A 19,840-nucleotide genomic window follows, 5' to 3' on the forward strand; every position below is an offset into this window, starting at 1 on the left:
GTAGCAATGAGAAGAGGGAATGTTTTGAGTGGTGGGGGTCCTTAATGTTAGGCACTGCCTTTCTAAGGCACTGCTTCTTGACAATGACCTGGACACTACAGATGCTACAGCTCATGATGGAGCTGTCTAATTCTACAATTCTGCAGCTTACTTCGATCCTGTGCAGTAGCCCCTCCCCCCCATATTCCTCCCAAGATTTTACTATTCATCTACATTCTAAGGGCAATCGACGATGGGAAATTAATCTACAAACCTGTCCGTCTTTGGGATGAGGGAGGAAAGCAGAGCAGCTGGAGGCAACCATCAATGTCACAAGTCAAACATGCAAACTGACCGCAGGCAGCACGGGAGGCCAGGATTGAACCTGGCTCGATGAAACTGTGAGGAAAGAGATGTGTCACAGTGCTGACCCACCAGACCCGGGGAAAGCCACCCAGCAGTGGTAAACCTGCACACTGACAATAACCAATGTTGCCTGATCAGGTAGTAATGGGAGAGATCAAGGAGAGAAAAAAAAAGCATTTAGGGATCACCACCGCATCCTCAGGTTTCTTCAATCACTCATTTGCAAATGAAACATGATTCCGGAGCCACTGAAACTCAAATCAATTTGCATGGAGCACAAATCCAACAATAAATATTATAATGACGACTCGGTCTATAATTTCATTTGAGGGGGATGTTTTAGTTGGAAGAAACTCTCCTGTTCTTCAAATGAAAAGGATAAGCATCGCCTCTTAAAGTAATGTAGCACTCCCTCAAATTTGCCCTCTAGTGCCAGTCTGAGTAATAGCAGCTAGAGAACCTCTTGTCTGTGTATTTGAACCTGGGACCCTCTACCGCAGGAACAACGAGCCCACTCAAAGGTGCACTGCTGGCCAAGACTCTTCAAAGGAGAACAGAAATCAGCTCAATGAAAATCAGGTCTGATACCGTTCAAAAGTGTGCTGACAACACTTGAAAAATAATTCAGTGGTCGTAAAGTGTGTTGGGACAATCATGTTGATGATGATGTGACCTAGGTGACAATTAATGAAGAGAGCAGGCTTGAAAGACTTCCTGGCCTTTCTTCTTACCTTTTTCTAAAATTTTACTTTTTATTTAGAGATACAGCATAGGTAACAAGATCTTTTCACCCAATGAGGCTGCAACACCTAATTATACCCAAGTGACCAGTTAACCTAACCCATACATCTTTGGCATGTGACAGAAGACTGGAGCACCTGGAAGATACACATGGACCAACAGAGAAAGCATAGAAAAACTCTTTACAGCCAGAGGTAGTATTGCACCTGGGTTGCTGGCACTGTAACAATATTATGATGCTACTGTGTGGCCCCTTTCTCATCCAGCTCAGATGAAGCACCACATTTTATTGGGTCTACAGTCAAGCAAAGTACCTCCTTGTCAGTGTCAATTGCTGGTGACCAAATGATCTCTATGAGTGCACACAGAGGTCATAAAAATCAAAACAAATATAATTGTTGGAAATCTGAAGTAAAAAAGACGAGAATGCTGGAAACAGCCAACAGGTCAGGCAACATCTGTGGAAGGAAGGATAAGGATAATGCTTCAGGTTGAGAATCTTCACTAGTACTATGAAAGAGGGAAAAAGTAGTTTTCAGTGCAGAGAAGATGGGGACAAAATAGACAGAACCAAGGGAACATCTGCCTGTAGGGAGTTCGTACATTTTCTCAATGTTTCCACCAGGATCTTTGGTTTCCTCCCAAAGATATATGGTTAAGGTTAGTGAGTTGTGGGCATGCAACGTTGGCACCAGAAGTGTGGTAACACTTGCGGGCTGCCCTGCACAATCTTGCTGATTTATTTTGATGCAAATGACACATTTCACTGCATACTTTCATAGTTAGATGGACTGTACATGTGAAAAATACAGCTAATCTCTTTTCAAGAGTGCTGTATGTTTTAATAAGGCTACTTCTCATTCTTCTCAACACAGAGCCGGTTTCAGCCTATTTCTGCATTTCTCAGAGGACAAAGTCCACCTCCTTTTCCCAAAAATCTACTTGATGAACATTCACAGCATTCCTCTATTGCAAGTTTATCCTTCCTTTTGGAGGAAGAACAGATCTATCTATAGATGCAGAATCTCAAGGGCACTATAAAATTCTAATCGTTACTCTTGCATTCAAATCCTCTTACAGTTAGGACCAATATAACATCTGTCTCCTTAATTGCCAGTTAACTGCACTTTAACTTTCAGTGATTCATGAACAAGGTCACACAAGTCTCTGTGAACAACACTACCCTTCAGTCTCACAACAGCTAAAAGTGTACAGACCACGTCTTTTATCTGATCTACCATTTTCCCACACACTTTTCCACCTTATATTTCATCCAGCATGTCCTTATATGTTCACCAAGCCTGCCTTCATCCCCCGGTACCCTCTCTCCAACCCCTACGAACCACTGTCACCACCCAGCTTTGTTTCATCAACACACTTGAATACATCACAACTTCCAACTAATTAACATGGATTGTGAACAGTTGGGCCCACAGCACCAATCCATTAGTCATAGCCCCAAATCCATAAATGACATGTTTAATCCTACTCCCTTGATTCTATCGAAAATCCATGCCAGTATTTTAACCCCAATCTCATGGTCTTTTATTCTGTTCATAATCTTACAGGAGTCATGAATTATGGTAACTAGTCCCATCAATGGGGGAGTAGTAGAAGTGAAGAGACTAAGTTACATATCCTTGCTTATTTCATGACAGTTTGTAGCTTGGGGCTGGCGGTCAATAATGCTTAATTACTGTATGTCTGCTAATTGCTAATAAAGGATCGGAACAGGAAATTTGATTCTCTGGAGCAATCACTGGAGCTGTAGGCTTGTTACACAAGTATATCAATTCATTCTGGGGTCAGGCTGGCAGAAATTATTTTGTTTTGGTTGTGGATCAATTTTTGCCGCTATAAATCTCTTGTGAAGTACCTTATCAAATGGCTTCTGACAGTCCAAATACACTACATCCACCGTTTTCTCCCCTTATCTACTCCGCGAGCTATAATCTCAAAGATTTGTCAAATATGATTTCCTTTCCTTAACTATTATTATTTTCAAAGTTTCTATCCTCCACTTCCGAAGAAGATGAAACTTCACATGATTACTGTTCTCCTTGCTCCACATGCATTTAATTTGCCGATTTACTGTTTCGAGGTCTGTGGATGACTCTCATCCATCACACTTTCACTCTCTGCTTTTGCTCAACTCCAGACAAGCTAACTTAGTTTTGATTTTCCAAGTTAAGATCTTGTCTTTTTCCTGCTACAATCCCATTCTTTCTCACTTGAGCCATCTTGTTGCACTTTGTCCACCCCTATTAAAAGATACACATTCTGGAATGCTTTGAGCAAAGTTTGAACTGACCTCAGACATAGAAACAGCTACCCAGAAAGTTTCAATAAAAAGAGCAACAAGGATATTCTATGGCCCACTTGCCTGCTCCGCCGTTCAGTAAGATCACGTCTAAGAGGGCAGTATAGTAGAGTAGTGATTAGCACAACGTTTTACAGTACCAGCAAATGGGATTCAATTCCCACCATTGCTTGTAAGGAGTTTGTACATTCTCCCTGTGACCATGTGGGTTTCCTCCGGGTACTCCAGTTTCTCCAAAGACGTATCGGTTGGTAGGTTAATTGATCATTGTAAATTGTCCTGTGATCAGACTAGGATTAAATTGGAAGATTGCTGGGCAGCACAGCTCATAGGGCTGGAAGGACCTACTCCAGGCTGTGTGTCAATAAAATAAAATTTAATTTAAAAAAATGAACTTAACACCTCTTTCAATCTATTCCTGAACCTCTTTAGACCTTAAACTTGAATATATTCAATTACTTACTCTCCATCGTTCCGTTGAGTTGGAGAACACCAAAAGTTCACAACCCTGAGAGACGAAATTTGTCATCTCCATCTTTAAGAAGTACCCTTCCACTAAAAATATGCTTCCTACTTCTGGATACCCTTCAAGGTAAAACAATCTCTAAAATGGCTACCATGTCAAATCTCCTCATCAGCTGCAATAAAATCACATCCCAATATTTTTAATATCACCACTCAATAACTAATAACTCCAAAACGTTCAAATTTTCTTCATAAGCCAACCTCCTCATCTCAGGCATTAGCCTGGTAAACCTTACCTGAACTGCCACCAATCCCTTCTTAACTAAGGAAATGAAAACTGTCCAGTTATCTGAGTCCAGTTACAACAAAGTTTACCACTTTTATACCTGATTGCTTTGGCAACAAGCATTTGCCTTCCTATTCGCTTGCTGTACCTGCATGCTAATTCATAGAACATGTCTTAAGAGAAAATGCTGAGGGAGCTAGGGCTTTTGTCTTTACAGCAAAGGAGGATGAAAGGTGACTTGACAGAGGTGTACAGGGTAATAAAAGGCACAGATAGAGTGGACGGACAGAAACATTTGGCAGAGCAGAAATGACTAATACAAGATGGCATACTTCAAGGTGTTTGGAAGAAAGTCTGAGGGGCAGGATGGTGGATGTCAGAGCTACTTTTTTTTTTAAAAAACACAAGAGCGGTGGGTGTGTGAAATGTACTGCCAGGGGTGCTGGTAGAGGTTGACACAGTGGGATATTTAAGAGACTCTTAGATAGGCAAATGGATAAAAGAAAAATGGAGGCCTACGTGGGAGAGAAGAGTTGCACTGATCCTGGGGTAGGTTAAAGGATCGGCACAACGTCATAGGCCAAAGACTCTGTACTGTTCAATGTTCTATGGGCAAGGTAACCAGATCCCTTTGTATAGAGGCATGCTGTCATCTCTCAGCTCTTCAGCAACATTGGGCATTGCGCTAACCGCTATACTTCTGTGGGCGCCACGGTGCCATACTTGCTTGCGTCACGCTATTACAATTTGAGGCATTCTGGAATTTGGAATTCATTTACAGTGCCGTTCTGTAAGGAATCTGTATGTCTCCCCTGTGGAATGCATGGGTTTTCCGGTTTCATCCTATGGTCCACAGATATGTTGGGTGGGTTAATTAATCATTGTGAATTGTCCCGTGACTAGATTAGGGTTAATGGGATTTTTTTTCAGGGTTGTGCGGTGTAGCTCAAAGGGCTGGAAGGCCTACTTCGTGCTGCAACACAAAAAAAAAATTAAAATGATGTTTTTCTAACAAAATGTATCACTTCATGTTTCCCCACATTATATTCCAATTTCCGCCCACTCGTTTACTCCCTACATGTTCCTTTGAAGATCCTTTATCTCCTCCTCATAATTTGCTTTCCCACGTATTCCAGCATCTGACATTTCACAGAATTAATTGCTGATGTGACAGCAAGAAACTCACTTTGGCACGATAGAAAACAAAAATGAATCCAAATAAAGCCATTTGGCCTCAAAACAGACTTAGAATGCAATTCCAAAATTTGCATTACAGTCTTACTACTAATGGGAAAGTGAAGTCGAGAGTACAGTTAGAGATATTTAGCTACTAAGATGTAGTGAGTTTTGAAGCAAGTATACAAAGTGGGCTAAATTGTTTGTCCTTTTATGCTGGTTGATAAAAAGAAGTCTCTGTACTTCATGGGCTGGTTGTAAACCATTGGGGAGAAGTGGTCCTCTGTCACGAGCACCCATTTTGTGCAAGCTTAGCTCTCCCTGTTTTTGGAGCCATTGCCTCACAGTCTGATCTATTACAAAATCAAATGTTCACGAGTAGAGAACATAAAACACAACAGACTGTAGATACTAGAGTCTTGAGCAAGATATGTGTGGAGCAAGATCAACAGTTGATGTTTTGGGTCAAGTCCCCTTCACCTGGACAGCGAGCTGAAATGGCACAACACACACAGACAGAATGCTGGAAGAACTCAGCATGTTGATGCTGTCTGACCTGCTGAGCTCCCGCAGCATTTTGTGTGTGTTGCTCAAACAACTGCAGTCTCTCGTGTGTCTGGTTTCTATGATTTCTTTCACTGATAACATCACAAGTTCAGATGAAAGGTCTCGACACAAAGTGTTCATTATTCATTTTTCTCCACTGAGTTGCTCAACCTGCTAAGTTCCTCCAGCAGCTCTTGTTTTTAAAGTAGATTTCCTTTTGTAAATATTTGTACTTTTGTACCGTGATATCCAGAGCTGTTGATAAGAGGGGATTTGCTCTGATTTGGTCCAGAGATAGAATGAGTAATGAATTGCTAGCACAAATCTCACGCTACTTGGCAACTTCGAGAGAATAACGAGCATATTTACAGCCTGTGATTGTCTCACCCCCTTCCTCCAATCTCCACCACCTCTCCTGGTCCATCTCAGGGATCTGTGCTCATCTTTAACAAGCATCTTTGCTCCTCAGCTTCTAAACGGAGCAAAGTGATTGATGCAGCTTTCACTAAACCTGTTTATTGAGCAGGGTTCCAAGCCACCCTACCCACTTCACTGAGTGATCCTTAATCCCTCACACTGACGTCACGACCTTCAATCAGTAACCACATATGATCTCACCGGCAGCTGAAGCCAACGACAATATTTATGTTTGTGTCAAGGAAATGCCAGGTTCCTTGGAACCACATGGCTTTTTAAAGACATGATTCTCCTCTGGGAGCACAAAGGCAGATTCTCAGTAGACTGAAACATTTAACACATTAGGCGACTCCTTTATATGTTTTATGACAACAGCTAGCCCACCACCACATGTGCTGAGTCTAATGCCTCAGAATGTAGTTTATTCTCACTGAATTTTATAATGTTAAATCTATTGTTTTGTGGCAGCAGTACAGCACATTCCAAAATTAACAAGGTGCAAAAAAAGAGAAAGAATAACGAGGGATTGTTCATGGATCATTCAGAAATCTGATAGCAGAGGGTAAGAAGCTGTTTCTGAATTGTTGAGTGTGGGTCATGAACAGGACGTACCCTCTTTCTATCACAGTCATCAGATACCTCCTCCTTGATGGCAGCAATGAGAGGTAAGGGCATGGCCTTCTTAATAACAAGAAGGTCCACAGAGATTTTAAGAAGCCAGCTCACCCTGACCTTCTCAAGGGCAATTAAGGATAGATAATAAATGTTGGCCCTGCTGACTCTGATCTCCAAAGCAGAAGAGAAAAAGAATATGTCTCTGTAATCTTCAGTCAGAATCTGCTTAATACCAAGGACGGACAAGATGTGTCAAAATTTGTCCTTCAGCAATGTTTCACAGCTGGATGTCCTAAATCACTTCTGATTCGCCATCAACCACCCTATGGGAGGTTTTACAGCAAATACATACTTCACAATGTGTCATAAACAAGAAAAAAATCTGCAGATGCTGGAAATCCTAAGAACATACAATACACAAAATGCTGGAGGAACTCAGCAGGCCAGGCCACATCTGTAGAAAAGAGTACAGTGAACGTCTTGGGCTGAGACTCTTTGGCAGGACTGAAGAAAAAAAGATGAGGGGTAGACTTAAAAGGTGGGGGATGCGGAGGGACAAACACAAGTTGAGAGGTGAAACCAGGAGTGGGACGGGTGAAGTAAAGAGCTGGGAAGTTGGTGAAAGAGATACAGGGCTGGAGAAGGGGGAATCTAATAGCAGCGGACAGAAGGTCATGGAAGAAAGAAAAGGGGGAGGAGCACCAGAGGGAAGTGATGGGCAGGCAAGGAGATAAGGTGAGAGAGGGAAAAGGGGATGGGGAATAGTGAAAGGGGGTGAAGGCGTCACCTGAAGTTCAAGAAATCGATGTTCGTGCCATCAAGTTGGAGGCTACCCAGACAGAATATAAAATGTTGTTCCTCCAATCTGAGTGTGGCCTCATTGCCATAGTAGAGGAGGTGATGGATAGGCATGTCAGAATGGGAATGGGAAGTGGAATTAAAATGGTTGGCCACTGGAAGATCCCGCTTTTTCTGGCAGATGGAGCGTAGCACTTGGCGAAGTGGTCTCCCAATCTACGTCGGGTCTCACCGGTATACAGGAGGCCACACTGGGAGCACTGGACACAGATGACCCTAACAGACTCGTGGTGACTTTATTTAGGGCATGATTTGACCACGTGTATCAATTAGTATGACAGTAATCCATCTAATTACTGTGTACATGTTAATTTCAAATGGTCATTTAAACCCATTAGTAATAATCAAACAGGGGGATAAAAAATAGTTAACAAGAACCATTATCTCTGTCTTTCCCATGCTAGGTTGGTTTAAAGCCAGCAGTGAGAAATAATCACTGTGTCGTTCCACCATTCAAAGTTCAGCATATAAGGAGCAGCTGATGGTTCTGGACGTGTACTCACTGGAGTTTAGAAGAATGATGAAAATCTAATTGAAACCAGTCAAATATTGAAAGGCCTAGACAGAGTGAATGTGGAGAGGATGTTTCCTGTCGTGGGGGAGTAGAGGACTAGACAGCACAGCCTCAGCACACAAGGACGTGCCTTTAGAACGAGGAGGAATTTATTTAGCCAGAGGGTGGTGGCACAAGAGATCCATTGACACAAGAGATTCTGCAGATGTTGGAAATCCAGAGTAACACATACAAAATGCTGGAAGAACTCAGTGGGTCAGACAGCCTTAATGGAAAGGAATAAATAGTCGATGTTTTGGACCAAGATCTTTCTCCACTGGGGAATTCATGGCCTCAGACAGTTGTAGAGGCCAAACCATTGGGAATATTTAAAGCAGAGGTTGGTGGGTTCTTGATTAGTCAAGGCGTCAAAGGTTACAGGGAAAAGGCAGGAGAGTGGGGCTGAGAAGGATAATGAATCAGCCATGATGGAATGGCGGTGAAGACTCAATGGGCCAAATGGGCTGTTCCTTATTGTTTAAATGTCAGTGAGCACCTAAGGAAATGAGTAAATTGGTCTGGATCTGTCCATTTCTTGGGAAAGGTGTAAACAGAGATCAGGGCACAGTCTACATTTCAGACAAGACTCAAGAGACTCTGCAGATATTGGAAACCTTAAGTAACACATACAAAATGCTGGAGGAACTCAGCAAGTCAGGCAGCATCTATGGAGAGGAATAAACCATTGACATTTTAGGACTGGAAAGGAAGGAGGCAGAAGCCAGAATAAAGTAGTTTGGGGGTGGGGAGAGGAAGGAGAACAAGCTGGCAGGAGATAGGTGAGACCAGGTGAGGGGGAAGGTGTGTGGGGGCAGGAGAGGAGCATCATGTGGGAAGCTGTGAGGTGATAAGTTTAAAGGGCTGAAGAAGAAATCTGATAGGAGAGGTTAGTGAAGTTAAGGGGAAGAGTTGGAGAACTGAAGGGAGGTGAAACGCAGTTTAGGAGGATCGGGAGGAAAAGGGGTGGAAAAACCACCAGTACTGGTGAATCTGGAGCCACAAGCAATCTGCTGAAGGAACTCAGCAGGTCAAGCAGCGTCTGTAAAAGGAAAGGCATTGTCAAAATTGATTCCCTCCCACAGATACTCCAGCAGATTGTTTGTTGCTGCAAGTTCCAGAGACTTGTGTTCAATAATTCAACTTTGCTTTTTTTCCCAGACTCTCCTGGCAAATACATCATTACTTACAGGGCGGGAGGGGTGACCCAGTAAGAGTGAAAATGGATTTACAAGAGATACAGGGAGTATGAGAATTAGATTTCAATGGCAGTATTCACAGGGGCATGCACAGGTCACTTGAAGAGAATGTAACTATTCACAGTGATCCCTGGGGGAGTGTGTCAGTATTCACAAGGATTCCTGAGGAATGTCTCAGTATTCATAGGGAATCCTGGGGTATACGTCAGTATTTGCTGTGGGACCACAGGGATGTGCCAATATCCACAAAAGCTTCTGAGGTAGTCCACATTCACAGTGGTCCCGGCATATGTGGGAGCAATCACAAGGGGACTTCTGGGTTTCTGTTTTCAAAAGGAATGTGTCAGTATTCACAAGGGGTTCAGGGGTAGCATGGCTATATCCACAGGGGTTCTCCTAGGAGGTGACATTATTCACAAGGAGTCCCCGGGGCTTAAGTCGATATTTGCAATACAAAATACAGACTGCATCAGAAGAGATGCAACAACCACACTCTACCACAGACATTACATTTCCAAAGCACAAGAACAAGCAATGAAACTGCACATAGATCTGTAAATCACTTAATTGTTCCTGACATTGCATTACTGATTTATTAATTCCTTCATGTGGTTGCTGCTGGCAATTTATTGCCCATCCTTAAATGTTCTTCAGAAAGTGACAGTGAGCTGGTCTCCTGAATCACTGCCATCCATATGGTGGAGGCCTTCCCAATGACATTGCATGGGTAACTCTCAGTGACAATGAAAGAATGGCGATATATTTTCTACTCAGAATGGTAGGCATATGGGGAAGATTTGGTGCTCTTAAGTGCATAAACCTGTCCTCTAGTTAGTGGAGATACAATCCTTGAAGATTTAGCCCTAGATAAAATAAACCAGTTTGTGGAACATTAGGAGATAGATTTGTACTTACATTGTCCATTGTAATTTCTCATTTTTGATCGAGCTGTACAAAACCTGTAGAGACACAAAAAATGGAGACAGAACAAAATAAGAGTCTTGGACACCAAAGGTGTTCCTGCAAGAAGAAAACTGTACAGTTTTTGAATCTCCTTGGCTAATCATTCTTTCATTGGCTTCAGAGATAGTGTATCCACTTCAAGAGGTAAGCCACCACAGAATAAAATTGCACAGTTTTGAACCTCTTCAGCTAAATGTCGTTTTGTTGGCTTCAGAAATTGTGAGTCCACGCCAAGTGGCAAGCCACCAGGGAGTACAACGCAGAGGAGATTGCATCTTTGGAGACGATGCCTGTTGGGTGAGATGTTAAACCGGAGATAATGTCTGATAACCAAGCACAAGTGTTATAACTGTGGAGACAGCGTGTTGATTGTTCTGGTAAAAATAGGGTAAAAAAAACCTGTAGGTCTTACATCATTCCAGTTTTGTCAAAAACAGTTATGTATAACAAAAGCAATGTGAAAATATTGCGTCTGTATATTTTTGAAAGAAATATCTAATTGTCTTTAATAGTTTGTTTTATATGGAGGAATATGATTACGTCATTGACTTCTAAATCTGATTGATTTATTCATTTGTCCCTCTACACAAGAAAAAATGCCCTTCAAATTGTTTTGACACAATCCCAGCCAATTCCATGTGTTTCTTTTGTAACACCGTTCTACACGAATACTTAGCAAAACACTACTCACCAAAGCGTTCTGAGTGATTTCTCTACGGCCAGTTATTACAAAAAACACGAACCAAATTTGCTATTAAACTTAATTATGCTTGGATGTGCTATATGCTACAGATAATATGTATCAGGGTGGGACAGAAAGAGATGATGGACAGCAGTCTGGTTTGATTCATTTGGCTGAGCACAAGCTTTGACTGATGCAGCTGCGAGACCGGTCGGCCAACCCACTAAGTCTGTGTCAACCATCATGAACCCTATTACACCAGTTGTACACTAACCTAAATACAAGAGATTCTGCAGATGCTGGAAATCTTGAGGAACACACACAAAATGGGCGCAGTGATTAGCACAATGCTATTATAATGCGGGGTGTCAGAACTCAGAGTTAAATTCTGGTGCCCTTTTAAGGAGTCATTATATGTCTTCCCCGTGGAATGTGTGGGTTTTCCTCAGCTGCTCCAGTTTCCTTCCTCAATCCAAGGACATACCAGGTAGATTAAATTGGTCATTGTAAATTGTTTCATGATTAAGTTAGAGTTAAGTTAGAGTTGCTGAGGCAGCATGACTCGAAGGGCTGGAAGGATCTACGTTTGTACTTTGTGCTGCATCTCTCAATAAATAAAATGCCAGAGCAAGTCACTCAGCATCTATGGAGGGAAATACACAGTAAATGTTTTGAACTGAACCCATTTTTATTAGTCCTGATGAAGGGTCACAGCCCAAAACATCAACTATGTATTCCCCTCCTTAGGGCTGACCTGGGTGTCAGCAGCTCTGCTAGTACGATCCACTCTTGCCACATAACAACAAACGCCAATGATATTAAACCTGATTCAGATTCGACTAGTGTGCTCCTGCCTCTTGTTCAACTGAATTGAGTAATTAGCAGAGACACAGACCTGAATGATCAATTGATTGAGGGAGATTTGGGGGAGGGAGCAGGACAATTGATGGAGGTAGATATTTTGAGTGAATTGGATTTTCTTTACTAGATCTGTTAGAAGCTTGATCTAATGGGCTGGATGTTTTGTTTTTATTGAGTAATTCAAACTTACTGAATTTGATGTTTGAGTGAGCTTGATATATTGGATCATGCCAACAGATTAATGACATTTTTCCTATTATTGACAAGCCAAGGGAAAAATTAAAACACAATCCTTGGGTATACATTTGGACGCATGGCTATAAGCTATAACAGGGAGCAGTGTGATGTTTGAAGGTATACTATGCCTTTCCCCATTACGAGGTATAGTGTTTATTTTTGACCCATTTGGACTAAAACTGATTTTCTGCAATTCCCCAAACACCTCAAAATAATTCATGGAATAATAGCTACCCATTCAAGCTCTAAATAATGAAAATTCCCTTGGAGCACAGCAACGTCCAGTGTTAAGCTATGTGTAGTTATTTGGTTGACAACTGGGTACTGTGTGTCTCGGTTTGTGGAACTGGGCCCCATAGGGGATTTGGTGACCACATTGGATTGTGGGCTGCCTCTCATCTCTGAGGCTGTAATCTAGTTAAAGGCCAGGCCATCAAGATAGCAGGCAGTGCAAGAATCTTTACCCAACATAACGACAGTATCCTTGGACAACAAAATTCTATTGATGCATAGCCCTCTGTCTAATCTAAAAACATTCAGACATACATGTAGTAGATAGGAAATATTTAGAGGATATTAGCCAAACAAGCGTAAATGGTTGGCATGGATGAGTTGGGGCGAAGGGTCTGTTCCTGCACTGTATGACAAGCCCTTCCAACAAGTTACACCCATGTGATCAATCCACCTACCAGCCCGTGTGTCTTTGGAATGTGGGGGGAAGCTGGAGCACCCTGACAAAACACATGCATTCACAGGGAGAACACACAAACTCCTTACAGAGGGCAGCCAAATTGAACTTGGGTCAACTGCGCTGTAATAGTGTAACACCAATTACTATGCTACCATGAGTTGCTATGATGAAGATTATTGCAGATTTTGTCTTATTTGTTCAGAATATGTGAACTGTATGAGTAGCGACATTTGCTACTCATTCTGAACAATAAAGATTGCATTACTTTGCGTCTACAGGAACACAGTCTGGTTTAGAATGGCTGTTTTTCCTTAGCAAATCAGAAGAGATTTTATAATAATTATTACTAGATAGAAATTCCAGAATATTTATTTACTTGAAGGCAAATCACCATCTATTATCCTGGGAATGCTTCAAGTTTGGTGTGTGCTGTGTCTGCAAGGCTGGGTTCGACGGAGCTTTCACTGTGTGCTGCATCTGCGAGGCTGAGTCAGGCGGCGCCGTGAAAGTCCATAGCGGGGGTATTCCCTTCTGCCGCAGGTGTGGGATGGCGAGTCTGTCGGGACCCTGGGGACTTGTGGAAACTGTGTGGTGATTTCTTTTGAACTTATAGTCCTTTAACATCTTTGGACTATTTTTATTGTGCCCATGGTCTGTTTTTTTTTATCAATTATGCTATTGTTTGCACTGTTGTAACTATATGTTGTAACTATGTAGTTTTGTGCAGGTCTTGTAACTTTAGTTTTTGATCTTGTTTTGTCTGGTGGATTTGGAGCTCCTCTCCGGGAAACGCGCTAAGACGGTAGCACGATATTAATAGGCAGCAGCCTCTCCGGACTCTGGATTGGGGACTGCCAAACGTTATGTGGATTTTCTGGTGTAGTCTGTTTTGTCATATGCTTTTGTGATATCATTCTGGAGGAACATTGTCTCATTTTTGAACTGCATTGCATTTGTGGTTTCTAAATGACAATAAACGGAATCTGAAGTTCAATGCTCTGTTCCAAGACAAACCCAGCTGTCTTATTCACCATGTTCCCATACGAGTTTTGATGAAAAGCCTCTAATCTGAAGCGTGATCTCTCCTCCTCCTTTCACAGACACTGCCTGCTCTGCTAAGTTTTTTTTAATACTTTCTGGTTTTATTTCAAGCAAGCATACACTACTTTATCAAATTAATGAACAGTGCCTCATTCAATGAGCAGGCAAGAAAATAGTCACATCCCAGTTACCAAGTGACTGATATACAGCAACTTGATTGAGAGCAGAATATTGTCTCTTGAAAGAAGAGAAGGGGGTACAGGAGTCCTAGGTCCCACACCAACAGGGTCAGGACAATTATTACCCTTGAACTATCAGCCTCCCTAATCAGCATGGACAACTTCACTCACCTTAACCCTGACCTGTTTCTACAACCTACAGACTCACTTTCAATGATTCTATAACTCATCTTCTCAGTATTATTTATTTTATTTACAATTTGTCTTCTTTTGCACGTTGGTTATTTGTCAGTCTTTGTGTGTAGCTTTTCCATCAAATTCTATTGTATTTCTCTGTTCTACCGTAAATGCCTGCAAGAAAAATGCGTTTCAAGGTAGTATATGATAATACTTGCATACTTTGATAATAAATATACTTCGAACTTCGAGTGTTCCGTGGGATCAGGGCTTCATTTTAACATGTCTGAGAAGTTTAGCATTGTTGTCCAGCTGTAGCCTGGAGTTTGAACAGTTTCAATCTTCCAACAGAAGGATAGCTCACAGCATCACTAGTCTTTTCAGCCAGGTAAATAAACCATGCCGATCTCCATTATTTAAAGTTTGCTTTAGGCTGACATCAAACCTTCTAAAATCTTGTACCCTGGCACTTTGGTGGTGCTGGACTAGCAGAATTTTAGGGCTATTTGATGTAAAGCCTATTAATACCCCAACATACTTTTAACTGGCTTCTTCAGTATGTCGTACTATATTATTATAAATTTTCCAATGAACCCAGTAAGTTTAAAGGAAGCAAAAGCAGTCGATGATGTTGAGCCACAGTCTCACAGCATTTTCTTGCCCTTTACAATGTTTAGGTAATTGGAACAACTTTGGTTAGGGACTCCGACTGCTCCTTCATTCTCCCGAATTCTCTTAAAGAAACTAAACTCCCAAGGAGATCTCAACGAGGAAAGTAGGAATGTTTTTTATTTAAAAGTCAGTCAGCTCCCTCACGGGCATGAGCCTCCTAACATTCAAGGACATCTTCAAAAGACGATGTCTAAAAAGGCAGCATCCATCCTGAAGGGCCCCCACTACCCAGGACATGCCCTCTTCTCACTAATAACATCAGCAAAAAGCTACAGGAGCTTGAAGATGCACACTCAATGTTTTAGAAACAGCTTCCTCCCCTCCAGATTCCTGAAAGGTCAATGAACCCATAAACACTACCTTATTACTTCTGTTCTCTTTTAGCACCCCCCACCCCCCCCACACATATATACTTATACATATATATCCTATATATTTAATGACATATGTCAATGATAATAAACCTGATCTTAAAAAGGAATATTGAGGAGCTACAAACCACCGAACTACAGCAAACTTCCACATGAAAGTCTGCGCCATGCACACAGCTCGCTGTGCCCAAATACTAAGACAGGTCCTTAACACCCGACTTATGTCCCCCCTTTAAATATGTTTGAGGGTTTTTGGGAGACAGGTCAGATGGATTTGCTGGCCATTGCTGGAGCTGCAGATATCTTCTGCTCCGTGGGAACTCAGTTTGCAGCTCTGGTGTAATGTTAGGATCACAATACCTGTTCTATCTTCACAGAGCCTAAATGAAACAAACTGTTCCTTCAGTCCATACAGAGCACACACATTCCTGAGTAGGGATAATACTTTTCCTGCCACAATATTATCATTACACCTTACACAGAAATCTGAACGGTTGAGTTCAACTCCCTGGTTTGACAACACACTGGCCTTGGTTGGATGATGCTTTTATTTAAATATAGGGCTGGGCTGCTGCTTTTCTGACTTACAAAGTGCTCGAGTTATGAAGAGTTTTTGGGAATAGAATGTTGTCGGAATCTGGTGGGGTGTAGAGGGTGGGTAGAGCACCTCTACTCTGCACAGGTTTCACAACACACTCAACAGAACAGAGTGCGAAATGCTGGAATGTCAAACAGCACCAGGCAGTGCAGTAGCTTAGGCAGGGCAGTGCCACCGTCGCGTGGCAGTTACCACAACGCTTTACAGCGCGAGCTGTAAGATTGGGATTCAGTTCCCGCCGCTTGCCTGTGGGTTTCCTCCAGCTGTTCCAGTTTCCTCCCGCATTTCAAAGAGTTGCAATTAAGGTTAGCAAGTTGTGGCCATATTATGTTGGTGCCAGAAGTGTGGCAATATTTGCCCCTGCCCCCAGCACAATCCTCACAGGTTTGATTTGACATACCGTGAAAAGCAACCTAATTCTTTATTTTTAATCTGCAAAGCTTGGACTCGAGCTCTTCAGCCCACCACATCCATGCTAACCATCTACACTGAACCCAGTTCCCAGCACTTGTTGTGTAGCCTTCTATGCTTTAGCAATTCAGGAGCTCCTCCAGATACTCTTCGTGAGAGTGCCTGCCTCCATCATCCATTCTAAATATCCTATGGGTAACAAAATTCTTCTTCATTTTCCCTCTTCCTCTTCAGATTCAGAATCATAATCAGGTTTAATATCACTGGCATATGTCATGACTTACATCTATTTTTTAAAAATTAATTAAGTAGTGCAAAAAGAGGAAACAGTGGAGAAGTAGTGTTCATGGGTTGAATGTTCATTCAGAAATCGGATGGCAGAGGGGAAGAAGCTGTTCCTGAATCACTGAGTGTGTGTCTTCGGGCTTCTGTACCCCCCCCCCCCCCGATGGTAGCAGTGAGAAGAGGGCATGCCCTGCGTGATGGGAGTGCTTAACGATGGATGCTGCCTTTTTTAAGGCATCACTCCTTGAATATGCCCTGGAAGATGGGGGGGGGGGCTAGTACGCATAATGCCGACTGAGCTTACAACTTTCTGCAGCTTATTTTGATCCCCTGCAACGCCCGCATCCCAGACAATGATGCAGCCAGTTAGAATGCTCTCCACACGACATCCATCCGTAGAAGTTTGCACGTGTCTTTGGTGACATACTAAATCTCCACAAACTTCTAATAAAACTTTAGCTGCCGTTGTGCCTTTATAGCTGCATCGATATGGATAGATCCTTAGAGATATTGACACCCAGGATTGTTCGCCCTTTCCTTCTAAGAGGACTGGTGCATGTTCCATTGTCTTGCCCTCTCTGAAGTCCACAATTACTTCTTTGGTCTTACTGATGCCGAGTACAAGGTTGTTGCTCATCACCACTCAACTAGCTGATATATCTCACTCCTTTGCCCTAAACCTATAGACTCTAGCTTCTGATGCCTGTGTCATGGGGGCAAGCTATCTCCTTTCTGTGCCCTTCATTAATGTTATTTATTCCCTGATGTGAACTGGAGTGTAGGAGTTGAATATCAAATCAGGAGGAAAATGGGAAGAGGAGGAGAGGAAATGGGATTTAACAACAAAACAAAATATAATAAATGACACATTTTAATAAACAGTTTGAAGACCTGGGAACGCATGAAGAATCTCCGTCTGAAACATCAGCTTCCCTCCACAGATGCTGCCAGACCCAGTGAGTTCCTCCAGTACATTTCTTTTTGTTTACTCTGTGGAACTTCATGCTCAATTTATGACTGAGAGGCTGATTGGCAATTAACGAATTGTCATACTAAACTTTCAGAGGCAAATTTAATGGCAACTAGCGCACAAGCGCATCTTGGAGTTTATAACATGGAATGTTTTACCGCAAAATCAGTTGCGGAAAAGCGCAATCTAACCAGCCGTAACTCACTGGAACTGCCTCCTCGCCTGCACCTTAATCACGCCGTGTGTCACACACCATTCATTCCGCTATGCTAGGGGAGAGAAAGCCATTCTTTCACGTCACGAATGGAATGAGTCCATTCACTGGCTACCACAGCCAGCAATATTTCTCAGCGGCTCTGCGTTTTACGTGAATGCACGGGCAACAGTTCCCGGCGCTCTGGTACCGAGGCTGCTTGCACCACCTTTAAAGCAACACACACAAAATGCTGGATGAACTCAGCCGGTCAGGCAGCATCTATGGAAATGAATAAACAGTCGATGCTTCGGGCCGAGACCCTTCCTCGGGACCACGTTTAAATCCCCGGATTGGTGATAGCACCATATCCACGGCTCGCTCCTTTCAATCTAGCAAGTCTTTTCCACTGCTTCGTGGGACTCGGGGGGAATAAAAACAACGTTCAGCTAACCCGCTTGGGAATTGCAGCGGAGTGGGGGGGGAGGGGGAATCGAGGAGGGGGCTGTCCTATCCATCTTGGTGGTTGCTCCCAGATGCGGATTCTATAGACCCTGCCCTTCTGAATAAATACTGCAATGCACCAAACCAAAACTGATTCCCCTTCCCCCCCCCCACCCACCCCTCTCCTCCCCTCGGGCGAAAGCCACTACACCCCCTTCCAAACACCCCAGGGAATTTTCTCTCTGCGGCTTTCCAACACAGGGTAGCAGGTGCAAAACGCGCCGGATTTCAGCTGGAAATCGGACGGTCATTCAAATTTTTGCAACGGGATAATTCTGATTATTTACAAGAGCACGGGATTGCTCGCACCACGCTCCTACAGACACTTGATTAGGTTTTGCTTTCTTCTCCAATTCTTGCCAGTACGTAGCCGGTTTCTTTTTCACATTTGCGAAATAGAGAGCCGCGCAGCAAGATGCAAATGCCCGTGAAAATCCTCCCGCAGCCCCCGGTTTACCTTCTGCTTGCTGCGGAGTTTCGACATTCCCTGTGGCCCCAGTGACTTGGAGCGTTGTGGGGGTCGGTATCGAAAGGTGTCTGCCCCATAGTAATCCCGGTTGTAACGAGCCCCCGCTGACCGGAGCTGCAGGCTGCCGCTCGTGTGGACGCTGTTCAGTCCGATCATAGCTCCCCGTCTCTGCAAATGCGCGGAGCAGGCTTCGCAGCGCCGAGGTCTCTCTGGATGTGCCTAATAATCGCAGACTCTGGTGTGATTCACGCTCCCCTTTATCTCCACTGACAACCCTGCACTTGCCTCTGTTTGGGATTAGCATGTAGTGGTAAACTTGGCGCCTTGCCGAGAGCTGTTGTCCTGCCTCTGCGAGAAACAGTCGGGTCAGCTCTTCCCAAGAGAGGCTCCTCGCTCCCGCCCGCCCGCCCGGTCTGTTTGTATTGCTACTTGGCAAGTGTCAGCGTTTAATTAGCGCTGGAGCCAACGCTGAGGGCTTAATAGAGAAACATCTGGCTTCGTACGTAGGTTGGGATTTTTAAGAAAAAAAATACACAGGCAGATTTACAAGTGATATGTTTTCCTTAGAAGGAACACCCACACTTTAAATGCCTGGTGCTCTCCATCCGCCCTTCGGGCTGGCAAATGCCACCCCAGCAAGCCACCCCCAGAGCTACAAGACCAAGTCTTTTAATTAAAATTACAATATAAATCCATAATATTCTGCAGACGCTCAGCAGGTCAGGCAGCATCTGTGGTAGAAATAAAGGTGTTGGACCCTTCCTCAGAACAGTTCCCCTTTCAACAGATGATGCCTGACCTGTTGAGTGCTTTCAGCAACACATATAAAACTCGGTAGGTCAACCAGCATCTACGGAAGGAAGGGGACAGTTGACATTTTGGGCCAAGGCCATTCATCAGGACTGGAAAGGAAAATGCAGACGCCAGACCCCAGGCTTCAGCCCCTTTCCTTTTCCCGTCCCGATAAAGGGTCTCGGCTCAAAATATCAACTGCTGCCTGACCCGCTGAGATCCTCCA

General features: G+C 43.2%; 1 protein-coding gene across 9 annotated transcripts in view; it reads right to left on the reverse strand.

The window, feature by feature from the left end:
- Positions 1-19,840, reverse strand: part of LOC140714305 (PH and SEC7 domain-containing protein 1-like) — a 226,103-nt gene that overhangs the window by 33,817 nt on the left and 172,446 nt on the right. For all 9 annotated transcript variants that reach the window (XM_073025411.1, XM_073025416.1, XM_073025415.1 and 6 more), the window contains one exon: positions 10,434-10,477. In XM_073025411.1, coding sequence (XP_072881512.1) covers positions 10,434-10,477 — 44 coding nt within the window. The remainder of the gene's footprint in view (positions 1-10,433; positions 10,478-19,840) is intronic.

This window comes from Hemitrygon akajei, chromosome 21, assembly GCF_048418815.1.
Source record: "Hemitrygon akajei chromosome 21, sHemAka1.3, whole genome shotgun sequence".
Lineage (NCBI taxonomy): Eukaryota > Metazoa > Chordata > Chondrichthyes > Myliobatiformes > Dasyatidae > Hemitrygon > Hemitrygon akajei.